Source organism: Oreochromis aureus, linkage group 18, assembly GCF_013358895.1.
Source record: "Oreochromis aureus strain Israel breed Guangdong linkage group 18, ZZ_aureus, whole genome shotgun sequence".
NCBI lineage: Eukaryota > Metazoa > Chordata > Actinopteri > Cichliformes > Cichlidae > Oreochromis > Oreochromis aureus.
The window spans coordinates 9123422-9147384 of NC_052959.1; the positions used below are offsets into that span (position 1 = coordinate 9123422).

General features: G+C 38.5%; 1 protein-coding gene across 4 annotated transcripts in view; it reads right to left on the reverse strand.

Moving 5' to 3' along the window:
• Positions 1-23963, reverse strand: part of LOC116332018 (cAMP-specific 3',5'-cyclic phosphodiesterase 4B-like) — a 46238-nt gene that overhangs the window by 17670 nt on the left and 4605 nt on the right. The window contains exons 3-9 of one of the 4 annotated variants that reach the window (XM_039602512.1): positions 17179-17320; positions 12099-12346; positions 8551-8625; positions 6892-7086; positions 6748-6784; positions 6153-6223; positions 5367-5416 (exon numbers count right to left, since the gene is read on the reverse strand). In XM_039602512.1, coding sequence (XP_039458446.1) covers positions 5367-5416; positions 6153-6223; positions 6748-6784; positions 6892-7086; positions 8551-8625; positions 12099-12346; positions 17179-17220 — 718 coding nt within the window. In that variant the 5' untranslated portion in view covers positions 17221-17320. Of the gene's footprint in view, positions 1-5366; positions 5417-6152; positions 6224-6747; positions 6785-6891; positions 12347-17178; positions 17321-23963 lie in introns of all 4 variants that reach the window. The other 3 variants (XM_031754859.2, XM_031754860.2, XM_039602513.1) reach the window with 3 other exon arrangements.

Sequence of the window (23963 nt, forward strand, 5' to 3'; positions counted from 1 at the left end):
GAAATTAAACCCTTTATTTACTTTCCACATGCATGCAACCCAAGTCTCTTCAAACGTGATTGGTTAACAAAATTCAGACTACAAGCAGTCTGCAAACAAAACCCAGGAAGCGTCCTGCACCAAAAATCTTCCCCCTTGCCCACAAATTCTACATATTCATACTGATTAAGTTTGCTATGATGAAAGTTTAAGTAATCTGATCAATTAGAAGATCTTGGCAACATTACTAAATTCCTAATATGTTTTCAATTACATTGGGCAAAAGCAAATTTGGTTTGGAACATTAGAAAGAACTTTGAGCCAATCTTCTTTACAGCACTGCTTCAGTTCACTGCTTCGTGCAGGCATTCGTTTATGCATAGCTCTCTTAAGGTTCCTCCATGGCATTAGATTGATGCCTGAAATCTGCACCAGTTCAGCACCTTGACTCTTTACTTTTTCAACCATTCTTTTGTAGATTTCCTGCTGTGCTTGGGCTCACCATCCCATTACATGACCCAGTTTTACCAAAGCTTTAGCTATAGACAGATGGCATCGCATTTGACTCTAGAATTCATTGGTAACAGAAGAGGTCATGTTTGACTTAATGACTACAAGGTACCCAGGTCCTGTGGCTGCAAAGCAAGTCCAAATCATCACCCCTCCACCTGCTTGATTGGCAGCTGGTCTGAGGTGTTTGTGCTGGTATGCTGGTATGTTTGACCTTTAACATTTAACATGCCAACTGAGGCCTTTAGCGTCCGAGATGGAGCTCTTGGGATTTTGCTGTTTCTTTCAGCATTAAACGTCCCAGCAAATTTACCTTAGCATGAATTTCCAGCAAATTCATCCTAATGTCAGTTTGCTGGGATGTCCACTCCTTTGCACATGTGACCAATCCTTCTCACTGCAGAATGATGGACTTTGATGAACTGCAACAACAGCTTCTCTAAGCTAGTTTCTTTCCTGCTTTCTATTGTGTTAAGACACCTAGATGCACCAGAGCAGCAAACTACTAAAACTTCTGCTTTGATAGGGGTGCTCACATCTCCTGATGATCCATTAATGAAGTGCATTTTCCATTGTATGACATGCCACACTGTGTTGTTGTTCAAATTTACAGCATAATAAGCTATGAGGAACAGATAAGTTTTCATTATGCCCCGACAGGCAAAAGCGTAGAACCTTTTTCTTAAAAAAACAAAAAAAACAGCCCATGACTGTACAAACAAATGCACGTGTGGACAGCAACTCTAGACCTGAGGTTTAAAGGGAAATAACAACCTATTCTTCCTAGACTGTCAGACTAACTCGTTTCAGTTAGGTCTGTCATCACTTTTCTTCCACGGCATGTTTACTAAAAGTGACAAAAGAAAAATGAGTAATGCTCATTGTGTTGGACCACACACCCTGCAGGTTACGCACAAAGTCACGTGACTGTTTAGTTCCAAAGTAAAAAATGTGTATGTCTCAGTGCAGCGATCTGCTATGCTTAACTGATTTTCCTGGTTGGAAATGCATCATATTCTTGGAAACAGGTTCACTGAGCCACTGAACTACACATCTCACAATGAAAGACCATCAAGAGGAAAAACAAGCACTTCAAATAAATGCTACTCTCGACTGCTCCCTTGTCACAAGGGGTTGCAACGTCGGGTGGCTTTGCATGTTTGATTTGGCAGAGTTTTATGCCGGATACGCTTATTGACGCAACTTCAAAAGACAATGGCATATTTCACTGATTTAACTCTTGGGTCCAATGGCTCTGTCATGGAATCCTTACACAGTGGTGTTACACTGTTTGCTGTCAGTGAATGCAGAAAACACCCTTAGTGCAACAGTACAGCTACGTACTCCAGATATAGATATATATATGTATCTTATCCTTGAGCAATAAGACTTTCAGCAAGACAATGCTAAACCCCAAATTGCATGTATAACAAGAAGATGGCTTCATACTGGAAGAATCCAGATGCTGAACTGGCCTGCCTCTAATCCTGTTCAGCAGCTATAATCAGACAAGAATGGGTAAACATTCCCCAACCAAAAGCCCAGAAACTGGTCTACTCACTTCCCAGACATCGCTGTTAAAAAAACAGAGACGATGCTACACAGTGGTAAAAATTAAATTTTTTGTCTATATTCTATTTGAATAAAATAAAATTTGAATAAAATGTGGGTTTATGAGATTTTCAAATCGATGCATCCTATTTATATTTAAATTTTACATAGCGCCCCAGTTTTTTTGGAAATGGGGTTGTATATTTGGTCGAGCCACGTTACGTTGTTGTTTTCAATTTTTTTTCTGACAAAATTCAAAATTCTTATATTTAACACAAGTAAATGTTGACAGTGTAACTTAAATCTAGTTGCAGCTTTTCTCAGTGGTGACTTTGAAGGTCTGTAGAAACTTTTTTTTAAACAATATGATGTATAAAACCTTGATGTAACAGTATAAAGAGCAGAAATAGGCGATAACCACCAATGTGGTTCTGTTTGAAGAAAGCCAAATCTATCTCCCCTAAAGCACCTAGCTGGTTTAAATAATACAAAACACAAAGGTATCAAAAAGCTACAATAACATTAAAAGCATGATATATTTTATAAGAGATCTTATTTACACCAGGGATCTATATGAGAAAAGAAAGAAAGAAAGAAAACCGCTAGTGTGTGATTTGCTTTTACTTTTTTTACTTTAGTTTTACCTTTTTTTAAAAAAAATTCTTTCAGTGAAAAGGATAAAAGTGTAACAGAAGATGGAAAATGTAGCGCGAAATCTTGGCTACTTTGTTATTTTGCATGTTAATAAGTGAGCTGTGAGCTCTGTGGATAGTCAAGCTTGGGTTTTTGGTTTTTTTTGTCTTTTTTCACTAAGCTGACCAGCTGTTCATGTTGGCCTCAAATTTAACATGTAGATATGAAATGGATAGTCACCGTTCTTAGGAAAATAGCAAATGTATTATTATACAGTACAGTTCTTTTTACTACTGTGTGTGCTTCTAGTGTAAACAAGATCACTTTTGATTTGAAAGTGGGAAGTCAAGTAAAAATTACTAGTTCCAATATTACACTTCATTTAAAAACACACACACATCAAGCAAAACAGTAGAATTTCATCACAAATTAAGTGGGAACGCATATATAGTTTTCCCTCTTAGGGCCAAGTCTAAAGCTAACTAGGAGTAGCCTTCTTTGAACAGGGATTTCTTAAAGATTAATTTCTGAGGGCGTTGTGTAATGATTAATATCTGAAAACAGTCTAGCGAACATTTGCTCATGAAGCCATTATGAGATTTTACAGCTCTCTCGGACACATGACTAACCCCAGAGTTCATACCATCTGTGTTTGGCTAATGCCAGTAATAATCGCTGCAGATTAATCATCAGCCCTTGACTGTCAAAGACGTCATAATAAAGCAACTTCTCAAAAGTGCTATTTATCAGGCATGATATAGAGCAAAGCCTGTAATCTGAATCAGTAGGGGAAGAGTGAGCTCTTTGTTGCTGGCTGAGCTCACGAGACTGTGTGCGATGGGGCCAGTTTGGTTAGCAAACCATAAATTGCAAACTCATACGGGGGAAAACTTCAATCCCATCACGTTTCTGGAGTAAGTCGAACAGCGCAAACAGCCTGCAGTGACGCATTTGCAGCTGAGCTGATTTTTAGTATACCCCCTGCTTCTTGTTTTCTACTCGTTATGCCCCTTCACCCACTGGCTGTGGTCACGGTTGTGCTCTTTTTGTTTATTTCACCGAATTTGATATGCTACTCCCATACTGCCAGATGATTATCTCTCTCTCTCTCTTTGACCTTTACTGTGTTTTCATTCTTTTGTATCTCACTCGCAGCAACAATCTGGTGGCTCTCTTGATATGTCTTGACGCCAATGTGTGCATGTGTCACCACATCATCTTCTGTCTTGATTTTTATTGTCTTTCCCCATGTCCGTCTTGAATCCCTTTATAGAGCTATCCAGAGTGTATAAGTGCGCACTCATTTATGCTGAGCTCATGCCCAAAAAGACGCAGGTACTCTTTCTTTTCCACTACTGGGGATTTTGCCGGACTAAAAACACAGAGGGAAAACAGGAAAAATCTGTTCTCCTTTTCCGGTCAAAGAGTCAAGGAAAACGGGACAGAAAGCAGCACAAGGGAGGATATGATGGCATCTTTCATTGTGATATTGTTAATTGTTGTAGCTGCGTACTGAACAAACTCAACAATCACCATTATTTAGTGGCAGGTGTACTCCATTTTCTCTATATGCTCACCGAAAGCTGAGAGCAGCAAGAGTCCCTGGTAGGACCAGAAATACAGTATATAAACCTCCGAGCTCTGTCGCAGAGGCTTCAAATTTGTTTTTCTTGTTTTATCTTCCTCATGCGTCATAATGGAAGCCAGTGAGATAGTTTCACTCTGCACTGATTACTTGGAGGTCATGGTTTGTGAGAAATGTGGAGGAGGAAGGACAATAAGAGACTCACAGTTGTGTTGTATTTTTCCTGCTGTGGGACACTCCTCGCAGCCCATCTGTGCTGATAGGAAGTAGAGCACCCATGTGTGTAGGCCCTGCTGACGTCAATTGGACTTGAAGAACCAGTGCAGCAAGAACCAATATCGACACCTCCCTCCTCTTTTTCTTTCACTTGTTGCCATCTACCTGATCTGAATCTAAACCAGTAGGTGCTTCTGTTGTTCTCACACTTTGATTTTTCCGCCATGCCTCCATAATGACACTTTACGGGAATTTTGCGCATTTACCAAGTCACGGTTTCCTCCTTGAATAACTCAAAGGCCTGCTGCTTATATTTGCATTTGTGAAAAGAGTCAAAGATAACATTTTATCCTAGCTGGGAAAACATCTAACTCAGTACTTTTATGGAAATTTAAAAGAGGAACTATATTTCCTCATGCAAATGTGTGTTGTGTGCAAAGGGACAATCTATTTGATCACTGCAGAGGCGTGAAATAAGCAGTCCACTGTATGCCACTTCCATTTCACGTGTTTGAAACCTAAACTATTATTTTTGCTAACAACTGTGCAGACTTTAGTTGCATTCAAGAATCCCCATCTGTGTAAATGCATTACAACACATGCATTGGAGAACAATTGGACATCACTGGCTGTTCCATTTCTTTTTCTTTGCTTTTTTTCAGTTCAGCATCTTTCTTTTTTGGCTCATTCAAAACTTTAACTGAGCATCATTCTGCGCAAGCATCAAAACCTGGAATTTGAAATCTCAGAAAATGCAAAAGCGATATAAACAGCACAGACAGTTAGCACTGTATGTGTGTTGCAGGGTGCAACATTTCCCAGAATCATTCATTCTGATAAGGGTGATAATGAACTCCCCTTTCTTTCTTTAACAGAAGGCTTAATCACTCACCTGACAGGCATACTTTGGTGACATGGGGCTGATTTGTAGCTGGAGACCTCCTGCAAAAGAGAAATAATTTACAAAGTTTTAAAAACTGGGAGCCTGGACAAATGGTTCCATCATTTATTTATTTATTTATTTCATTTGGTTCCAGTCGGTCTTTGTTGCCATAGCATAAACACAAAACAGCTCCCTTGGTTCTCTGAACAGGTCTCAGGCTTGCGGTGACCCTTTTCTCTGAGGTCAGATTGACTTAGTGTGCACCTCTGGCAAATGTGATGCAACTACAACCACTGACCCAATTCAGTGATCACTGGAAACCTGCGAGCACTTCCATGTAAAAGATGAGGTTAGTGCCTCTCATAACAAAAAATAGAATTGAAATGTCACTGTGTCCAGTTTTGTGTCACCAGCAAAAGGCTCTTGAGATATGTGAATTTATATTTGCGAGACTTCTTCACAAGCCCACAGCATTATAAAAGTTTCTGAATCTTTGGTGCCCCCAAGTGGAGCATGCTGGCATCTCCAACCATTGTCAAAACAGACACTTATGAGCCACAACATTAAAACTACCGACAGGTGAAGTGACAAACACTGATTATCTTCTTATCTGCTGCCTTCTACAAAACACCACATGGCACAATCAGAAGTCCCAGTCTGATTTTAATGGTATGGCTTACTGGTGTATCTCCAAAAACTAAAATCCACATGCAGATTTTTCCTTAATAAAAAATAAATATTAAATTGTGGATCATAAAAACTCTAAGTACAGAAACTAATAATGATCCCACTTACTTATTAGATGCACACTGTACATTTGTCAAGGTGGTGAAGTTGTTCCTAACAGTCCGAAGACTTGCCAGAACCTAAAGAGAAGATCAAAAGACTGATGTAAGAGAAAGAATGCGCAAAAAGTAAAAGTGAAATTTAAAACATTTTGAACATTTTGCATGAAAATAAAATAGTGTGAAAAATGTTTAAGGACTATAATTTACCTCTCACAGGAGAGCATGGAGAATAACCTTTGCTACTGACTTTACCATGTGTTTAAGAGAGAAGTGTTTTAAAGAATTGTGATTCGTTTATTTATGACTATTTTGGGGCAAATTACTGTTTTTAATAATGTAATTAAATAATATGGCACTAAATATCTCTATATTATTTCTACATTTCTATACTGTTTGTCTGAAAAGATTTCTGCGATGAAGCTGAAATCCGAGTGTGGAGTTCTTCTCCCAAGCCGATGTTGTTATATCACCTCATTGCCACCAGTTCAATATGGCTCCATGAGACATTTAGATTAAAAAGTTATTGGGAGAAATTGTGTTTTATATTCTGAGATAATTGGTGCTCTTTGTACTTGATCTATGGAGCTATAACAAGCTCTTACCTGGGCAAACGGTGTCACAATCAAGTCTTCTCCATGTCTGAAAAATGAGAGTAATGAAAGGAAAGCCTGTTACACAAACAGACAAACAAATAGCTAACTGACCACTGAGTGTAATGTGACAATGCTGTGATTAAAACCACTCACAATTCTCCAACGATGGAAGAATTTCGGGATAAGGATTTTGGTGATAGCTCATAGTCGCTGTCAGAGCGGTACAGGAAGGACTCTCGCCGCTGGCCGTAAGCTGCCATATTGGGATGAAGAACCAGACCTGAACCTGGGGATGCCTGAGGGTCTGATGGGCTGCAGCACACTGATGGGCCATTCTCCCCTTCAAAACTAAAAGAAAGTGAAAAAACAATCAGGGGAGGAAAAGAAGAAAATATCAAGATGTGATTCATTACAACGCAAAGCAAGTTCTTAAATCTATTAGTTTTAAAAGCATAAGTCAAAGTCTGATTGATCATCAATCTTGTCATTTAAATTTAACTTTTAAATTATCATCGTCATCTTGAAAATACCTTCCATAATCTACCTGTAAGTACTGGCTTGCACAACATGTTGACAAATCCTATCCAGGAAGTAGATTATTGCATGAGTCCTAAAATAATTACTCATCCATTCATCCACAGCTGAAGAAAAAACTATAACACTCATTAAATAAGTATGCTTTACTGTCTGTACAAGCAGGGCTGGCTTTACTGTAATCTGCTTGTCTGGTTTGTTTCTTACTGGAACACTGACAATTCCATTCAAACCCAGTAGTTAGGAAATGACATACAAAGAGTGACCAGCTCCCTGCTGTGTGATTCAAGGCACATTTTTGCTTTTTTACTAACTACGTTTTCTTTTACAGTAACTGATGCACTCACAAGCATCTGCCTACATGTTGATTACCTTCCCTCATTGTTTAAGATGAATGTATTTGAACACTAAAATTGAACTAATGATAATAAACTTATTTAAATGGAAGACAATATAATATTGTAGAATTTATGGCCTTTCTTAGCATTCTTAGCTGACACATAAAAAAATGCAGCTTTCCTCCATAATTGTTTGATCAATAAAAACCACCACAGATGCACACAGAGACATAATCTGTTTGTCACCACAGAGTTTGTGCAGAGGACAGGGACGAGCTATTGTGTAACCAGATGATTGGGTCAGATGGACAGGAGTTTAGAGGTGCAAGGTCAAACTGTCAGGGCCCAGCAGGAATAGCAGATGCCACAAACCATGAAATGGAAAAATAACTCAGAGTCCTTAGCTTGATTACCATTTACACACAAAAATGGGTACTTCATTTTATTAGAAGTGCCACTTCATGTTTTCTCCACGTTAAAGCCCGCCTCTTTAATTTCTCCTACATGTGGGATTAACTAGGCGCGTGTCCCACTGAGACACTCAGTCCCACACCTCTGCCAGAGAAGCTCAGATTAATGTGAGAACTCTGATTACACACATGCAGGAAGACCAGCGTCATCTGTGTTGTGCTTTGCATCATTCAGTTTCACCAAACAACATATTTTAACTACAGGGATCTAATCCCACAGTGTGAAACCAATCAAGAAACCACAGCATATGAACGCAATTTCTGTAGATTCGGATAAACTGCAGAACTTTCAGTAAACATGCAGTACAGTGGAAATGAAAAATAAGGTTAAAAAAAAAAGAGCATCATGTTAAAATCTACCAATGAAGTTATTTTTCTAAAATATTGACATGTAGAGTGAAAAAAGGACTCATATACATATAAAATACTATAATGCAATAAAAAAAGAGAGAAAACTACTGAAACATCACCTTGGAGCTGAGAGGTGTGCTCTGTTGACAACTTCCTCACTGAAGTCAAAATGTCCAGCTCTGCACCTAGGAGACCTTCGAAACATTTTTCTCCCTCATCCACTTCCACATCGAGCAACATAAAACAGTGACACTGTGTCTGCTCACTCATACATACACACACACACACACACACTTTTATAGCCTCCCTTTTCTGTCCAGTAGCAGCCCACGTGCTGGAATAACGTAGGCTTGGCAGATGCTAACATGCAGATCTGGGCTGAAGCGCAGGAAAAACGCACCAGCAGTCGCTCTGTTTATCTGGCCGCCTGTCCTTTATCCCTCTGTATTAAAACACAGCGCCGACAACACTTTACAGTGGGACGTCGGGATTAAGTGGAAAATCCAGATCCTCATTTATTTGCCAACTTTGGAGATTATAGTTAATGTGCATTTAATGTACACTGTATATATTTCCCCAGATGAGAAAAAAACACATCTGTGTGTTAAGAGACAGTACAGTGACTGTGTGGTGTAAAATAAAGAGGAAAACTAGCAGGAGGTTTCTGATGCTGTGATGTGTTATTAAAGCTGCAATATGGCTGTGCTCTTCTTCTGATTGCAGACAATGTATTATTAGAAATTCTCTGGTACTTAGCTACTGTTTATAAAACTCAATGTCCATAACAGTAGTTGATTTCTGTGATTAGGCTGAAGGTCTGTTGACTTGGTTGACATGTGGAAGACTGAGGAGAACCAGAGCTTAACTAAAAGCCTTCCATATACAGTATATACAGCGGGGTCACAGTTCCACGTAGGCCTGGAAATCGTCAGGAAATCTGATGCTTGGATTAACATTTAAAACCACCAGAGATTATGAGGGGTACAATGAAGGAACGGTTATTTACAGACTATTAATCAAATCAAAGATAAGACAATGTCAGATTTTAACTTACATGTCGCTGCCTGGTACAGCAAAACATTGCTCACTAAGCAGCCCTGTGGTAGTGGGACTTGGATCATAAGTAGGTGAAAGTGTCAAATTACTTTTCTAGTTGCATGATAAGCAGACGTATCTAAAGAAAAATCAGACAGGCCAGAAGTAATCACGCTATCGGCAGATTGATATGTTGGGTTTTTTCACTTAGACATGAAAGTTAGAAGTTAATTTTATCAAAGATAGAGGGTCCCAAAAAGAAAATAGAAAAAGAAAAGTACTGTCAAAAGATGGCCTGTCGCTAAATGGCTTCTCAGGAGAAAAAACAAGGCTAAACTCTTTGGACTGGATAAAACCATTACCAATGTTTCACAACTGACGATTGGGGGAAAAAAAACCTGTTTTCTGATGAATCCAAGTTTGTGGCATTAACAGAAGGATTTATTTAAGAAGGGAAACAAAGGGTAGAATCGTGCCGTAGTCTATATGAACAACATGGGTTAGCCACACACATTAATGTAAGTAGATCCCAGAGGAGAAAGTCCCAGCACGCTGCTTTGCTCAGCGTGTACTTTTAAAAATATTTTAAGAACTAAAACGTTTGTGATGAAATCACGCCCCAAGGGTGAATTTCATCATCTGAGTATTTCAACACTCTGTACGTACAGCACAGGGATGTCTGCCAATCGCTTTGGTCCTAGAATCGCAAATGGCTTTCCAGAGATGTCTCACACTTTTATCGTAATAAAGTGTTTGCTGTGTGTTTTATTGGAAGCTCGCAGTGACAACCCCACGATATTGGGCTATATAAATAAACTTTACCTTACGTAAGGTATGACATAAAGGGGACTGTTTCCTGCTAATATCCTTTTTTTAACGTGTTATTTCAGGGTCTTTTTCTAAGGCATCTTTCCACACCAATGAATTATTTTTTAAAAATGAGTCCCCTGGGCTCTAACTCATCCTGGAGCAGGGACATTTTTGACAACCTGAAATAAACTACTTCTAAATAAGGGTCCGCCTGAGTTACTAAATAAATCCACAATCCCAACTACCTGCTGTAGCTCTTCAAAAACACAATACAGCTGACAAGCAAACCCACTACTTGAGTTTCGATCCTCTATTTTATTTATTTCCTTCTCTCTTTAACACCCCCAAAAGAATATCCTTACCATGCGCTGGCTACAGTGAAGCGTCTGTATCGATGAAGACGTCTGATCGTTGCCTGCTTGCCTGAGGACCTTGGTGAGAGTTTCTGGCCAGAATGACTAGAAGTAACACTGCAACAGTCTGCCTGGCCCAACCCGACCCCTTTGAATTCTCCACTAGTTTCCATTAAAGAGTCCGCTTTACAACCAAGTCTGATGCCGGACAAGACTGCACTAAAATATTCACTCACAAACTGAAATAAATATGGCTGAACTTATGATTCATTTTTATTGGTTGATATGATCCAGACAGTCCCCCACTGCATTATTTATAATGCTAATCAATATGAACAGAAGCCTTATCAACAAGCTGACTGGCTACTCAAAAGCAGCTGGAAAACAAAGCAAAAAGTTATGGGGCGTCTCCAGTGTTGTGCAATAAACAGAGCAAAAGTTTCTGTGCTCCTGACCTGTAATCCAGATAAATCCAACCCATGTTTTTCATGAAAAACATGGGTTTTGCAAAAGCACGAGGACATAGTATAAGTCTTATACAGATGAAAGCAACAAAAAATACAACGGAAAACAGATCAAATAGATTCAAAAGATCTCAAAAGAGAAAGTAGTTTGGTGGGATGAATCATAATGGCTCAACGAAATAATACGTAAGGGAAACTGCTATTCAGCAACTTCAAGTGTTTGCATGTTCTTCCCGTGTCTGTGTGGGTTTTTTTGGGGAACTCTAGCTTCTTCCCGCATTCAATACACATGAATCTTAGTTTGACTGGTGATTCTAAATTTGCCGTAACATGAATGTGTTGTCTGCCTCTTTGTGTTGTCACTGCGATAGACACATGAGCTGTCGAGTATGTACCCTGCCTTTCACCCTATGACAGCTCAAATCAGGTCCTGCCACCCAGTGACTCTGAATTGGACAAACAGTTCAGAATCAGAATACTTTATTATTCCCTGAGGAAATGATGTGGATTGAGGTGCCCCTCTTATCATACTTACAGGTATATTACATAGTTTGAAAAAAAAATGGATAGACCAGCAGTCTGTTATTGTTCCTCTGCCTAGAAACTAAAAACAACCCTGCAGTTAAACAACTGCCCCCTTAAAAATGAGAAAACTCTGTGTTCTGTCACAAGGGGACAGGGTTAAAAATAAAAAACAGAAGAAGAAGAAGAAGAAGAAACCAAGGTGCTGAAGACTGCTGGGAGCTGAAAAAAAATCATAAATGCCAACTTTGTTGCTTGTTTGCAAATCTAATGTCAGATCTAGATGGGAGAAAACACCGGCCTCCCGCTGTTACCCAGTACACAAGCTGTGCTGCTTTTCTCAAATTACTACATTATTACTGCAGCACAACAAAAGCACAAACGCAGAGAAGTACATGGAAAAAAAATCTGCCCAAACGTGCGCAGCATCGGTGCCGCCTTATAAAGCGTTTGATCACGTCAATGTGTTTATCACAGCCTCACCTGTCAGGGTCAGCCTGTGTGATGTCAATGCGAGGCAGAGAGGCGATGGGCAGGCTCGTAGGTCTGGTATGGGTCCCGGGATCTTCTTCTGGTGTGAGCGGCCTTCCCCTTTCCCTCTCCTTCTCCGCCTGTCGCCATGACAACGGAGGCAGCTGCAGATTGCCAGAAAACCGCCTGTGGACTTTGCACACCTCCACCCCGAGAGTGTTGCCTGCAGAAAACTGTCCCACAGGAGGCTCCTTATTTTCCTGACAGAAAGGAGATAATGAATGATTAGCTATGATACGAATTTGTCTCAGAAAAAGAAAATCAGTAAGGGAAAATGTTAAAGGAGTAAAAATGCACATAGCACATAACAAATACTATAAATAAGAGGATAAAATGTAAAACCATGGGGAAAAAACATGATTTTAAAAATAAAAATGGATAGATGAAATTAACACCTTGAAGTTTTATGCATTCACAGGCCAGTGAAACTCTACTTTACATCCACGTCTTACCTTTCTATGTAAATATCCTTCTTATTAGACATTTTGTCAAAATTTGCACATGTAGTGTGAGTTGTGGCCAAAAATATATTTTGTGACCTCTGACCACTAAATTATAATCGCATCATCCTTCAGCCAACAAACATTTGCACTTAATTCATGTGAATTCAAGCCTCAGGTTTTTTCGGTCAACTGCAAAACCTAAGGCTTCCAGCTATGGTTGGAAATGCAAAAATAAATAAATAAATACATAAATAAATAAATAATAATAAATAAAAAGTGCCAGCTTCTATGTCGATGAAGCTGTGCAGAGTGTAAATATTGTATGTTTAGTGCGCCTTCTTTAGCATGAAGGTTCCAGTATGGATCACAGAGTGACTCATTGAAATGATGGGTTGTAAACAAGTCAGCGTACTGAGGAAACAGAAATGGGCTGCCAGAGCTCATTCTGCATATATAAAACAGTTTATGTTCACAGCATGCAAGAAGAAATTAAACACGTCAAAGATTTCATGCAGACAAGCAGCATATGAAGCACAATAACAATGAGAGGGGGAAAGGACGGGGACTGAAGAATTCCTAGAATGAGTCTGAGGCTATTGAGAAATGATTTGGTTTTTTATGTCAATGTGGCCACAGGAGGCTAGACAGACAAGAAGAGTGAGAAATACAGAAGCTGACAGCTAGTGTGAAAAGGAAAGAGCGTGAAGCTACAGTCTAACCTCCCTGTGATCCAGACAGAAAGCTTACCACTGTTTAACAACAACAACAAGGCTCTTTAACCCAGTCAGTATCTGATATCTGAGGCAAATACTCTTATGTTGTCCTGCAGTGTATTTTCTAATGTAAACACTTGATATAAACAACAGTCTTAGTATAGATTTTTTAAGACAGCTGTGAACACATGGAACAACTTGAAAAATGAACTTAGTGCTCTCTAGTGGACAAGCCATGCAATGATTCATTCAAATAAACCTATTTCATAGACACCACTTAGAAATGAAACTGGAGTTAAAAAAGTAGTGAGGGCCAGAATTGTTTGTCTTAATGTATCACATTTAAATTACAGCACTTCTGATCCAATGACCCGAAGAAAAGGCTACACTTCTGCAGAAACCAAGTCCTAGAGTTGCAATATAATCAAAACCAGAAAACTGTAATGAATTTATTCTGTACACATCCCCATTCTGAAATACAGAAGACAGATGCTGACATAAAAATAACAAAATAAAAAAATTATTCACTTGAAATTAAAACAGCACAAAGTAAAAGTTACTTACTCGATTGCTGTGGCTCTACTGTGCTTCTGATTCACTACTCATGCCTAAATCAATCAAATATCATTACACACTGATTCACCTCTCATTTTGAAAAAATAAAATAAAATAAAATCAAAATGTAGATCCAGACTTTAGTGATGTTATAGTTGGTTAAGGCATTAAAGACATTAATGAAGATTCTTTACATGATATTTTATTAATTGCATGGCAACACTGGGAGTTTAATCTTTGTATAGTATCACATTTAAGTCACAGTGTAATAAAGAGCCAAAAACACAGGATCAAAATTGGGAAGCACATTTGATTACCACAATGAGGAATAATTATATGCTAACTTTCAAAAACATAATTATGCTTTCAATATTTGGATTAATAAAAAGTAATAGGATAACATTAATATGCTAACTAGATAACAGCAATATTTCAAAAAGTAAGGAAAACTGTGTTTAATCAATTATTTCACCAAATCTGATACCGTTGGAAATCCTGTTCATTTCCCCTAAAATGTCCCACATTTGTAAGGAAAATGCATTTGTGGGTGGAGCAGCAGAGTTCAATATGTGGATGGCGCCCATGAAAAACTTGACAAATCTTCTCTGTCAATCTCGAAATGACCACTGAGAAAAACACTCCAGGTAATACAGTTATCCAGTTACAGCAGTGATTCTTCACTGGTGTATGGAAAGCACATGGTAAACTCAACTGAGTGCTCAAACGGAGAGATGTTTGGACAACATATAGATATTATTTGACTGACAGTGTACACAGGCTGGTGTCTGTCTAACGGGAGAAGTGAGAGAAAGATTATGTCATCCAATTTCCTCTTTCCAATCAATGTGACTGACAAGTAATAGCAGGGAAGTACCCTGCAAGACATAAATGAGAGATAACTGCAAAAAAGATGAGAACAGGAAAGGAAAAGACTCCGAATGACAGAGTGAACATGAGATGGTTGAAGAAACCAATGCAGAGATGGGAGTGTGCTGTCCTTTCTGATTGTCAGTAAACACACTGCTCTTCACTCCCCGGCTCGTTCTGTGCAATTTGCCTGACATATTGCTCCTGTCTTTTTAAAGATATATTCTTCCTCTCCCAGGAAAATGGGTGAAAATTAAATTTGGCAAAACATAAACTGTCCAGAGAACCAATCGAAGTCTGTTTCCATTTACTAAACCACTTGTCAAGCAGAGAACTAAATAGTCTCCTGTCAATATGTCAGTGTTATTGGGTAAATTATTTATTATTTGTTTATTGATTGCATCTGTTGTCTCGCTATGTAATTCTATTTCTCCACTGATCACTTGCCCATGGCATCAGGAAGAAAGTATAAGGCCAATTCACCTTGTACATAAAGTATAAGCCAGGGGTCGAAACATTAGTAAACCTGGATCTGTAATGTGTGTCAGAACATGGTCATAAAAGGAAAGGAACTAAGATGAAAGGAAAACAACAGAAACTCAAACGGAGGTAGTGTAGCTGCACAGAGTCAAACAGAGGTGGAGTGGGTGTTTTCTCCAGGAAGATGAAAGGCCTTTCTTGGCTGCAGAGCTGAAACAGCTCCAGTGTTTTGTGGGGCACTTCCAAAAAGCCTTTTTGAGAAAGGCGATCATAAATGAGACGGCTTTAGGAGTGAAGCTCCAACAGCATGGCTTTATGTAGTGACTGAATTATTAAACCTTTCAGCAAAGACGGGAAAAATGACTCGTGCTTTAATTATGTAAGTGCTACAGAATCTAAAAGAAAGGTAGGACACATCAAACACTGTCGCATAGCGAATTCATGCTTAATGAGCTATTAATCTTCTCTATGAAGCAAACAAAAACCTCAAGCTTGAAAATGAACAAAATTAACACACACATATGGTGGATAAAAAGAAATAAACAAATCTCTTTAAATAAAGTAATCTCTGTTACACTTTCAAAACTACCAAATGCCAACATGTGAGTCATTTAGGGAACACTACAGCAGCCCACTGCCACAGCCAAATTCTCACATAGTGGGAAACACTGCAGTGCAGTTATAAAAAGCAGTGTAAGTAATTACTGAAAAAACAGAACAACTAGAGAAAAAATATTTAAGGCACACCAATGTACTATGTAGTATATCCAGTGACCAGCCAGTTTATTAGGTACAGCTTACTAGTATCAGTTTGGAACCCCTTTTGTCAAAGGTGCTTTACTTCAAAGAGGTGCTGGACAACACATTACAATACTGGTACCATATGATACTGAAATCAACTTTCTTTTCCATTCAGAGCTTCAGTAGGACGCCTTCACCATGCACCGAATGTATTGAGTTACTGCCACGTAATTGGCTGATTAGATATTTGCCCTAACAAACTGTAGCAAGGGAAAGAAACGGCTGACATCATAAGGTTCAGAAAAGAGAGCTCTATTATGAAGCTATCAAAAATGTGACCACCATTACCAAAACAAATGTTTGCATTACAGTAAAAATACAAAAAAAGTAAAAAATGTTATATATCTTGTCATGATTAACCATCATGTTACATTACACTGGATATTTCCTTCAGCTAAGAAGCAAACACAGCACAGAAATGCTTTGCATTAGGCAGGCAATAAATTTAAATAAGAAATACATTTTTGCAAAGCGTAATAAATTCTAAAGGGGATAGAGGGTGATAAAGGCCAGTCACAGCAGGAAAACTTTCATCATCCAGGATTTTACTTGGCCTCTGTGCTCCTGTTGGACAATGTCAGTGTAAATGAACTGGCCTGCCTGCCCAGTCATAAACACCACTGACACAGAAGAGAAGCAGATGGGCCTCTCTGTCAGATCCTTGTCCTTCCTCCTCTTATCCATGTTTCCATTCAGTCTATGCCCTGAATGTTTCCTAGTGTGAGCTGTACTTTAACACGTTCATCCTCGGCCCACTCTGCCTCTTGCTTCTAAAGTCACTCCTCAATTCTCGATCTCCATCTTCACTTTCTCGTACACACACAAATCATGAACACATGCACAAACACACACGCCATCTCCATCTCTGCGGTGTATTCTACCAGATAGCGGTCTCTTGTGTACAGTACAGTCATCTGTTTGTGAGTCACTGACCACCACACAGACATACTGCAGTGTGTTTTCCTGCTAGAGCTCAATCTACCTTTATTCAGAAGGAAACACAAGGAAGACAAATATTACAAAATATATGGAAAGTGCACAAATACGGAACCAGAAACCTTAATGGTGAGGCACAGAATTTCAGATAAAAGGAAATTACATATTGCAGGCTATTGAATGCATGGACGGACTCATGATTTAGCAGATGGTTGGTGGGAAAAAATCAGCACTTACATCACCTGGTGTTACTCCATGCGCACTCCTACTTTTCTTCATCCTGAGGGATGCGCAGCCAGACTCTCCGTCTCTGTGTCAGATCCTCCAAAAATTCAGTTCTTTCCTGCGTCCTGTGCTGTGGGCAGCTTCACCAGTACGCCTGCACACGTGAAGCAGGGAGGGTGTGGGTAACAATGTTAAAGTAGCAAATTCCAAAAGTTATTCTGCCTCAATCATAGTAAATCTGTCTGCATTTGATGTCAGACTTGCTTTAGCCTTGCATCAGACTTGAACAGTTTTGACCGGCTATATGGTGTACATGCAGTGAATAATTTGATACAAAGAAACAACACTGCATGAGCTGTGATACACTACTTTTCTCTATGCATTTACATATCAGTGATTTACAAATGCCATCATTTGGATAAAAAGCATATAAAAGGTAATATAACTTAAAGGCAGTAAAAACCCTTCAGAAAAGTGTAAAACACAACTGGAAATCTTAGCATACTTTCAGTGTTAACACTAAAGCAACCATAATCACTTTTACAAGCATTCTATCTACGCCAGCAGTGTGGCTTAGAGAGGCAATGCCATTATGTTAGCCTTAGTTAGTCATTGTGGATCAGAATGAAATACAATTATTTGTTGCCATCAAATTTTCTACAGACATTCTTGGTCTCAAGAAATAAAGCCTAGGGCTTTTTTTCGAATGGTCATAATGAAAGTGACATTCCTTACTGTAAGTGAAATATCTTTGACAACTATTGGATGGATGGACACAGAATGTGATCATGGCTTTGTTCTGATCTCTTGCTGATCACATAATCTGTATCATGTGCCCCTCTTAGTCTTGTATTTCTTAAAACCGCACACAAGCCTCTTAAATATGAAGTGTTTAAACAAGCACTACTGTAAAAAAAAAAAAAGGTGTGGTTGAAAAAAAAGAACCACGGTTTGTTTTTTATAGTATGGTAAGAATTACTCATTAGTTAGGGTTGTGATACATACAGTTGTGCCTGAAGGCTTTTTAGTGAGATGCTGCTCACTGCAGAGCCCAGGACTCTTTGTCGGAAAGTCTTTCACACACAAGCTAATGTAGTGAAACGGTATATTTTCCAAATCAAGTAGATTTAAAGTTTCACACAGGATTTGAACCCCAGTTTGTTGGGTGAACGCACTGATTAAGCCATTCATTTCCCGCATCATACCAATAATTTGTACCTTGCCGCTCTTTACACTACCTCATCTAACTTTCATCTAACTGAAAGCAGAATGAAGGATTTTGAAAATGATGGTGGTGTCGCAAAGGCATGGTGATGGTGTGATCGTATGCCAGCATCTATGGAGGTCCTAACATTCTCCTCAACAACGAACAATATACACTTTTATGCCCATTAGGTTAAAGTCCCTAGCTGTCTCATAAAGGACATGCATTGCTGTTAGCAAATGAGTGGCACCCGACTTGGTCTAGAGAGCTGGCCTAGGTCAAGCTCCACTCATTTGGCTTTGTAGTAAGTATCACTTTGACTGCTTGCTTTTAACCCAGTTCCAGTTTCTGCCAGCTTCTCTGAATGTAGTGACTGCACACTCATCAATTATAGAATGACCGCAGCTGGTGGAAAATCACCGCAAGGCAGGAATGACTGACTAATCAATGTGACAGACATAAATCAATGTTTTCCATGTCATGATTGATCCCCACAGTGTGGCACCCACATTAACCTGAATTTGGCTGGCACTGTGTCCTTGTGTTAATGTCTGTGTAGGACTGCTGGGAGACTGCCGTCGGTGCTCTCCAGCTGCTGCCAAGTTAAATGGCATGAAAAGAAAATTTCCAAACCACAAACAGTTTAACCTTGCTAATAGATGTTCAAAACAATCACCTAGTGTATGTGTGGTGTGAAAGTGACTTCAAACTGCCCTCCCAAAAAGTGACTGTTCCATATAAAGCGCTCTGCTTTTTTACTACAAACTGATAGTTGTTTAAAAACTACGCCACTTGTAGATCATTTTCTGAAAAGTGGAACGATTAATTCAAATAATTTTGAGAGCTTTTTAAATCCTCAGCAAGACACCTTGGGTATCCACAACCTTTTCTTCTGAAGTGTTCTTTTCTTTAGATATTTCTTTAATTTATTTTAACTATAGCATTGACTTATAAAAAATTAATTTTAACCGTGGCACTGGTTCAAACAGTGTGCAAATATGTTGTAAAAGTTTCATATGATTATTTTTTTTCGCAACTGTAAACAATTACACTAAAAATAATAACAGAAATGGAAAAGTACAAAGATGAATGTAAAATAAACCAGCCACCAAACTGATATGTTTATGATAACCTTTGATACAGAAATCCTGAAAACACTACAGTACTTGCTTTAGGTGATGTATGCAGCTGCAATTCTTCTGACAGGAGCAACATGCTGATCTATCCTTGTGTGGGGAAAGAAATGCCCACAATCATGGGAAAAACAACACACTGGAAACACAACTAGTGCAGCTGGCACTGTGACATTTCTTTTTAAGACTCTAAGAGTCAGTCATTTTTATATAGTTTAAAATAACAGAATAATTTCCACAAATTTAAAACATATTTGAACATTTTTCAGCCCATTTAATTATAAAAAATCTTAATCTGTAGTATTAATGCAAGGAAAAGCAATAATATTAGTCTAAGGAGTTCTTAGTGTTATTGGCTTTGTGTCACAATTTTGGGATGTGTGATAAATTTCGCTGAACTATTTTCTAACAACTACCCAATAAAATATTTTTCAACATGACTAAGGCTGAGACTTCACTAGCACTTATAATGTTTAATGGAAAAACCATTATCAAAGGCAAAGTTGCTGGGTTTTTTTTTAAAGTGCTAACCTATAATTGCCCCAATTATTAAAATTTCCAAAATTTCACATAAGTTATGTGTTTGGAATGTTCTTTCTTTATTATTAATAAACGTATCATTAACAACAAGCTACATTTTTGCCAATTATTTACTTCAAAAGCGACACCTACGCCAGGAAGAAAACACTGTAAGAGTATCCTTAAAGGTATATATTCCCATGCCCTGACATAAAGGTCATGTTGTTACAGATTATCAGCCTGACCTGACCTGAAAGCCAAGGACTATTGTAGTGAAAAAGGACTGCAGATGGTGAAAGGTTATGCAGAATCATGCCATATAAGCCCAGCAATGATAGACGTTATCCTAAAATAGTTTTAAAGCTTTAACACTATTGGGAAAATTAATCAAAGGAAAAGATGACTGTGTCCTTGCTTCATCAGAGATGCTGAGAAGCATGTGCTCAGTGTACAACATGGCCAAAAGTCCCAATTTAGTGTAAGTGTATAGATGTAATACATTTTTTAAACAAGGAGTTATGGGAGTTGGCAGTCTCTATGAGACCACTTATTGTGAATTTAGGTAGCATACACTGTTTAATTATTTGTTTCTATGCCTCTGAGGCTACAATTTGAAAGCTGTGGCATTTCCAACTGTTCCAACTTTTACTGAGGTAAAACAGCAAAGTTATAATTTGCTTTCTATTATGGTGTTTTGTCAAAGTTTGGTTTAGTTTCCGTTTTAGTTCATTATATTTCAGACAATATTTTAAGGAGATCAGTAGATTGACAACTGAGGCTCACTGTCAACAAGGAGCCATTATATAGATGTACTAGTGTTAAAAAAAATGTTTGTCATAATCTTACTTTAAAGTCTTGCTACATGCCATTCGTCTTAATAAAAATTTCAGGGCTCTCTCAATGCATCTAAGGAAGGGAAAGCCCTTTGAGGCTTGAGCATTTGAGCATGAAATAACTCTCAATCAAAACATCAGTGGACTTAAGACACTAGATTACACAGCCTCGACTTACTAGAGAGAGAAAAAAAAGCTTCCACTGACCTCCCATTCTCACAGCCTCAGCGAAAGATCACCCCCAGGGGTTGGTCTCTGCCTCTACAAATAATTGATTGTTGATGTGAAGCGGGTACCAGAATGCATGGTCATGAGGCAGCACTCAAGATGGTGATTGTAAGAATTTGGCATGGATTTGAAGAGCACATCAGAGAGCATTGTGCTATATGTCTTGATGCATTCTCAATCATCCAGGAAAGTAAATCTCCAAAAGTTGAATCTGTTCATCTGGATGTAGCGTTTTGTGGGAGAAACGTTTCGTCACTCATCCAAGTGACTTCTTCAGTCTCAGCTGACTGCAGGTTTCCCCAAATCTTATAAAAATGTGCTATATGGATATTATCATTGCATTAAGGGGAAAAAATAACAAAGCATCTTTGCTTAATCTACAACTCGAGAGCAATGTGAGGGTCATGGACAGCCTTGGCTTTACAGTAATCAGTCACTGCACAACACAAAGCTAAAAAGCTTTAAAGTACACTATAAGTGTAAATTTTCCTAATCAGATAAACTCTATTGGGGGGCAAATCAAGATATGTGTAAGACAGCATAACAGTACACTGCCTACAAAACATAATTTACAATCCCTACAAGGTGTGATGATACATGATTTTGAGATACATGATAAACTGCACGAATTAGATTATTAAAATTGTAGTTAGTGATACTATATTTTGCGTGGGGTTTCCATCGGTTCTATGGTTTCCTGTCACAGTCCATAAATGTGAACATCAAATAAAACAAAAGCATTGAATTGGGGAAGCAGGGAAATGCCTTAATGCTGTAAGAGCATGCACAGTAAATGGGAAGTTCACAATGCTAACAAAAACTAGCGTCTGCAATCAGAGGTCTGCATGGCCGAAAACGAGAAGTGACAAAATTCAGCCATCTGACGAGTTAATCTATGTCACACAGCACCCATGAACAATGGAGAGCTGTGAAGGGTGAGTCATTAATTGAAAACAGCTGGTCACCCACACAAAGGTACCTTTTGTGGTGGTAAAACAAAGAGGGGTAAAGAAATCATGCGTGGAACTGTGTTAATAATAATAATAATAATTCAGTTACTCTGAAGTCCAACAAGGCGGGCTTTTGAAGCCATCTGTGTGGCACAACTCTGAAGGAATAACTTTACATTTATCATTTACTAACACCCAGAGATTTGCTTATATGACATGTATTTATTTGGCAAACTGACTTCATTGACCTGGCGTTGAACTATTCTGTGTTGAATTAATCTTTGTTTAAGTTTTGAATATTCAATGTGTGAATGCTAAATGGAGAAGCTAGCACTGGTCACAGGACAAGACAGCTGTCGACATTAGGTTCCATTTGACTATTATGCCCACCCACGTTTATTCCATCTAAATCCCACTGAATGCACTTTATTCAGTCCTACAGAACAGCAATTTAAACATGCAGGCTGTTCACAGATTGTATCTCATCTATATGACCAAATGCAAGAGGTTGAGTGGTCTTGTTTTACTGCCTCAGAAAGATAACAAAGACATAATGTTTTTTTCCTCCTGACATTTCAAATCATAGGCTAAATATGCAAAAAAGGGAACTGAAACTCATCCAAATGAAGACTAAGTCAGAGCCACCCGCAGTTTCATTTAAGCCGAAAGACATCGATATGTTATTGTAGGGTGATTCAAATGAAACAGCTCAATGATCGCACACTGCATTTCAAAAACATTTGCACACTTTATCTGTCGAGTCTAATCTGGCAGACATGTAGCTGTAGGTTTATGACAATCACTATTTACAACCTTCAATGAGCAAACAGACGACAAGAAAAATAAATAATCAGGCCTCCTGGAGGACAATATCTCCAGAGTCATTTCTTTAATTTGCACAGTTTTAAGGTTACTTACTTACTTACTTATATTTGCACAAGCCTGAAAAATAGTACAATTTGTGGTGCATAATGCTAAAAAAGCTGTTTTGTAGATGTAACAGCTTGAGAAAAATGACAAGTCAAAGTTAGACGTGTTCCCAAGAGGAGAGACACGTATGCATTACAAATGGAATTTCAATGAAAACTATCTAAGCTAGTGACAAGTACTTGCTTTTTTTGCAGAACTTCTGGAATATCTACTTGCCAACTGGAGTAAATGTATAGACACTATTTATAGGCTTCCTGGCTTCATTAAACAGACAATCACAGAATGTTATATATGATTGAAGAACTTCTGCTTTCACAAAAGCACTCCAGGCACCATTTTAGAAAGATCCATATTAATGTAATTCCTACAGCGCTGAATATGATACCAATCAATATTTGCCAGGCTCCTTCAGCACAGAGTTGATCTGTTAATTTCCTTTGAATGTACAAGGTTAAGAACTGCATGTCACGAAAAATACTTGTTAGACGGTTGCAGCAAGTTTTAGGCAGTCTTATTGTTCTATTTTTATCCATCCGTCCCACACTGTGTGTGTAGGCTTGTTCTACACACAAAGCAGTTGTTGCACTTCATGCAGGTGTACTTGTATTTACATAGTTATAGCACACTGAAATAATTATATCCACAAATATGAATAATCATTTCATAGAAAGATACATTGTTACAGATCAAAAATATGTCAGAGGCAATTTTCTACACAGGCTTAAAATGTTTAGTCCAAGGAACTGATTAGCTGAAAGTAATCTGTAACTATTATCTGTAACTACAGTACTATTTATATAATTCAGTTTTTAAGCAAGCTTTCAAGCAAAATGCTGCTTGTCTCTACCAGGGGTGCCACCAAGGAGGGGCTAAGGGGGGCACTGCCCAGCCCCCCAAAATTTGCTGGCTCTCCCAGTGGCCCCCCCTGGCAAGACAGTCTTATGTTGTTCATAATTCTAATAAATGTGAGCACAAGAGAGAGGAAGACATCCTACAATGA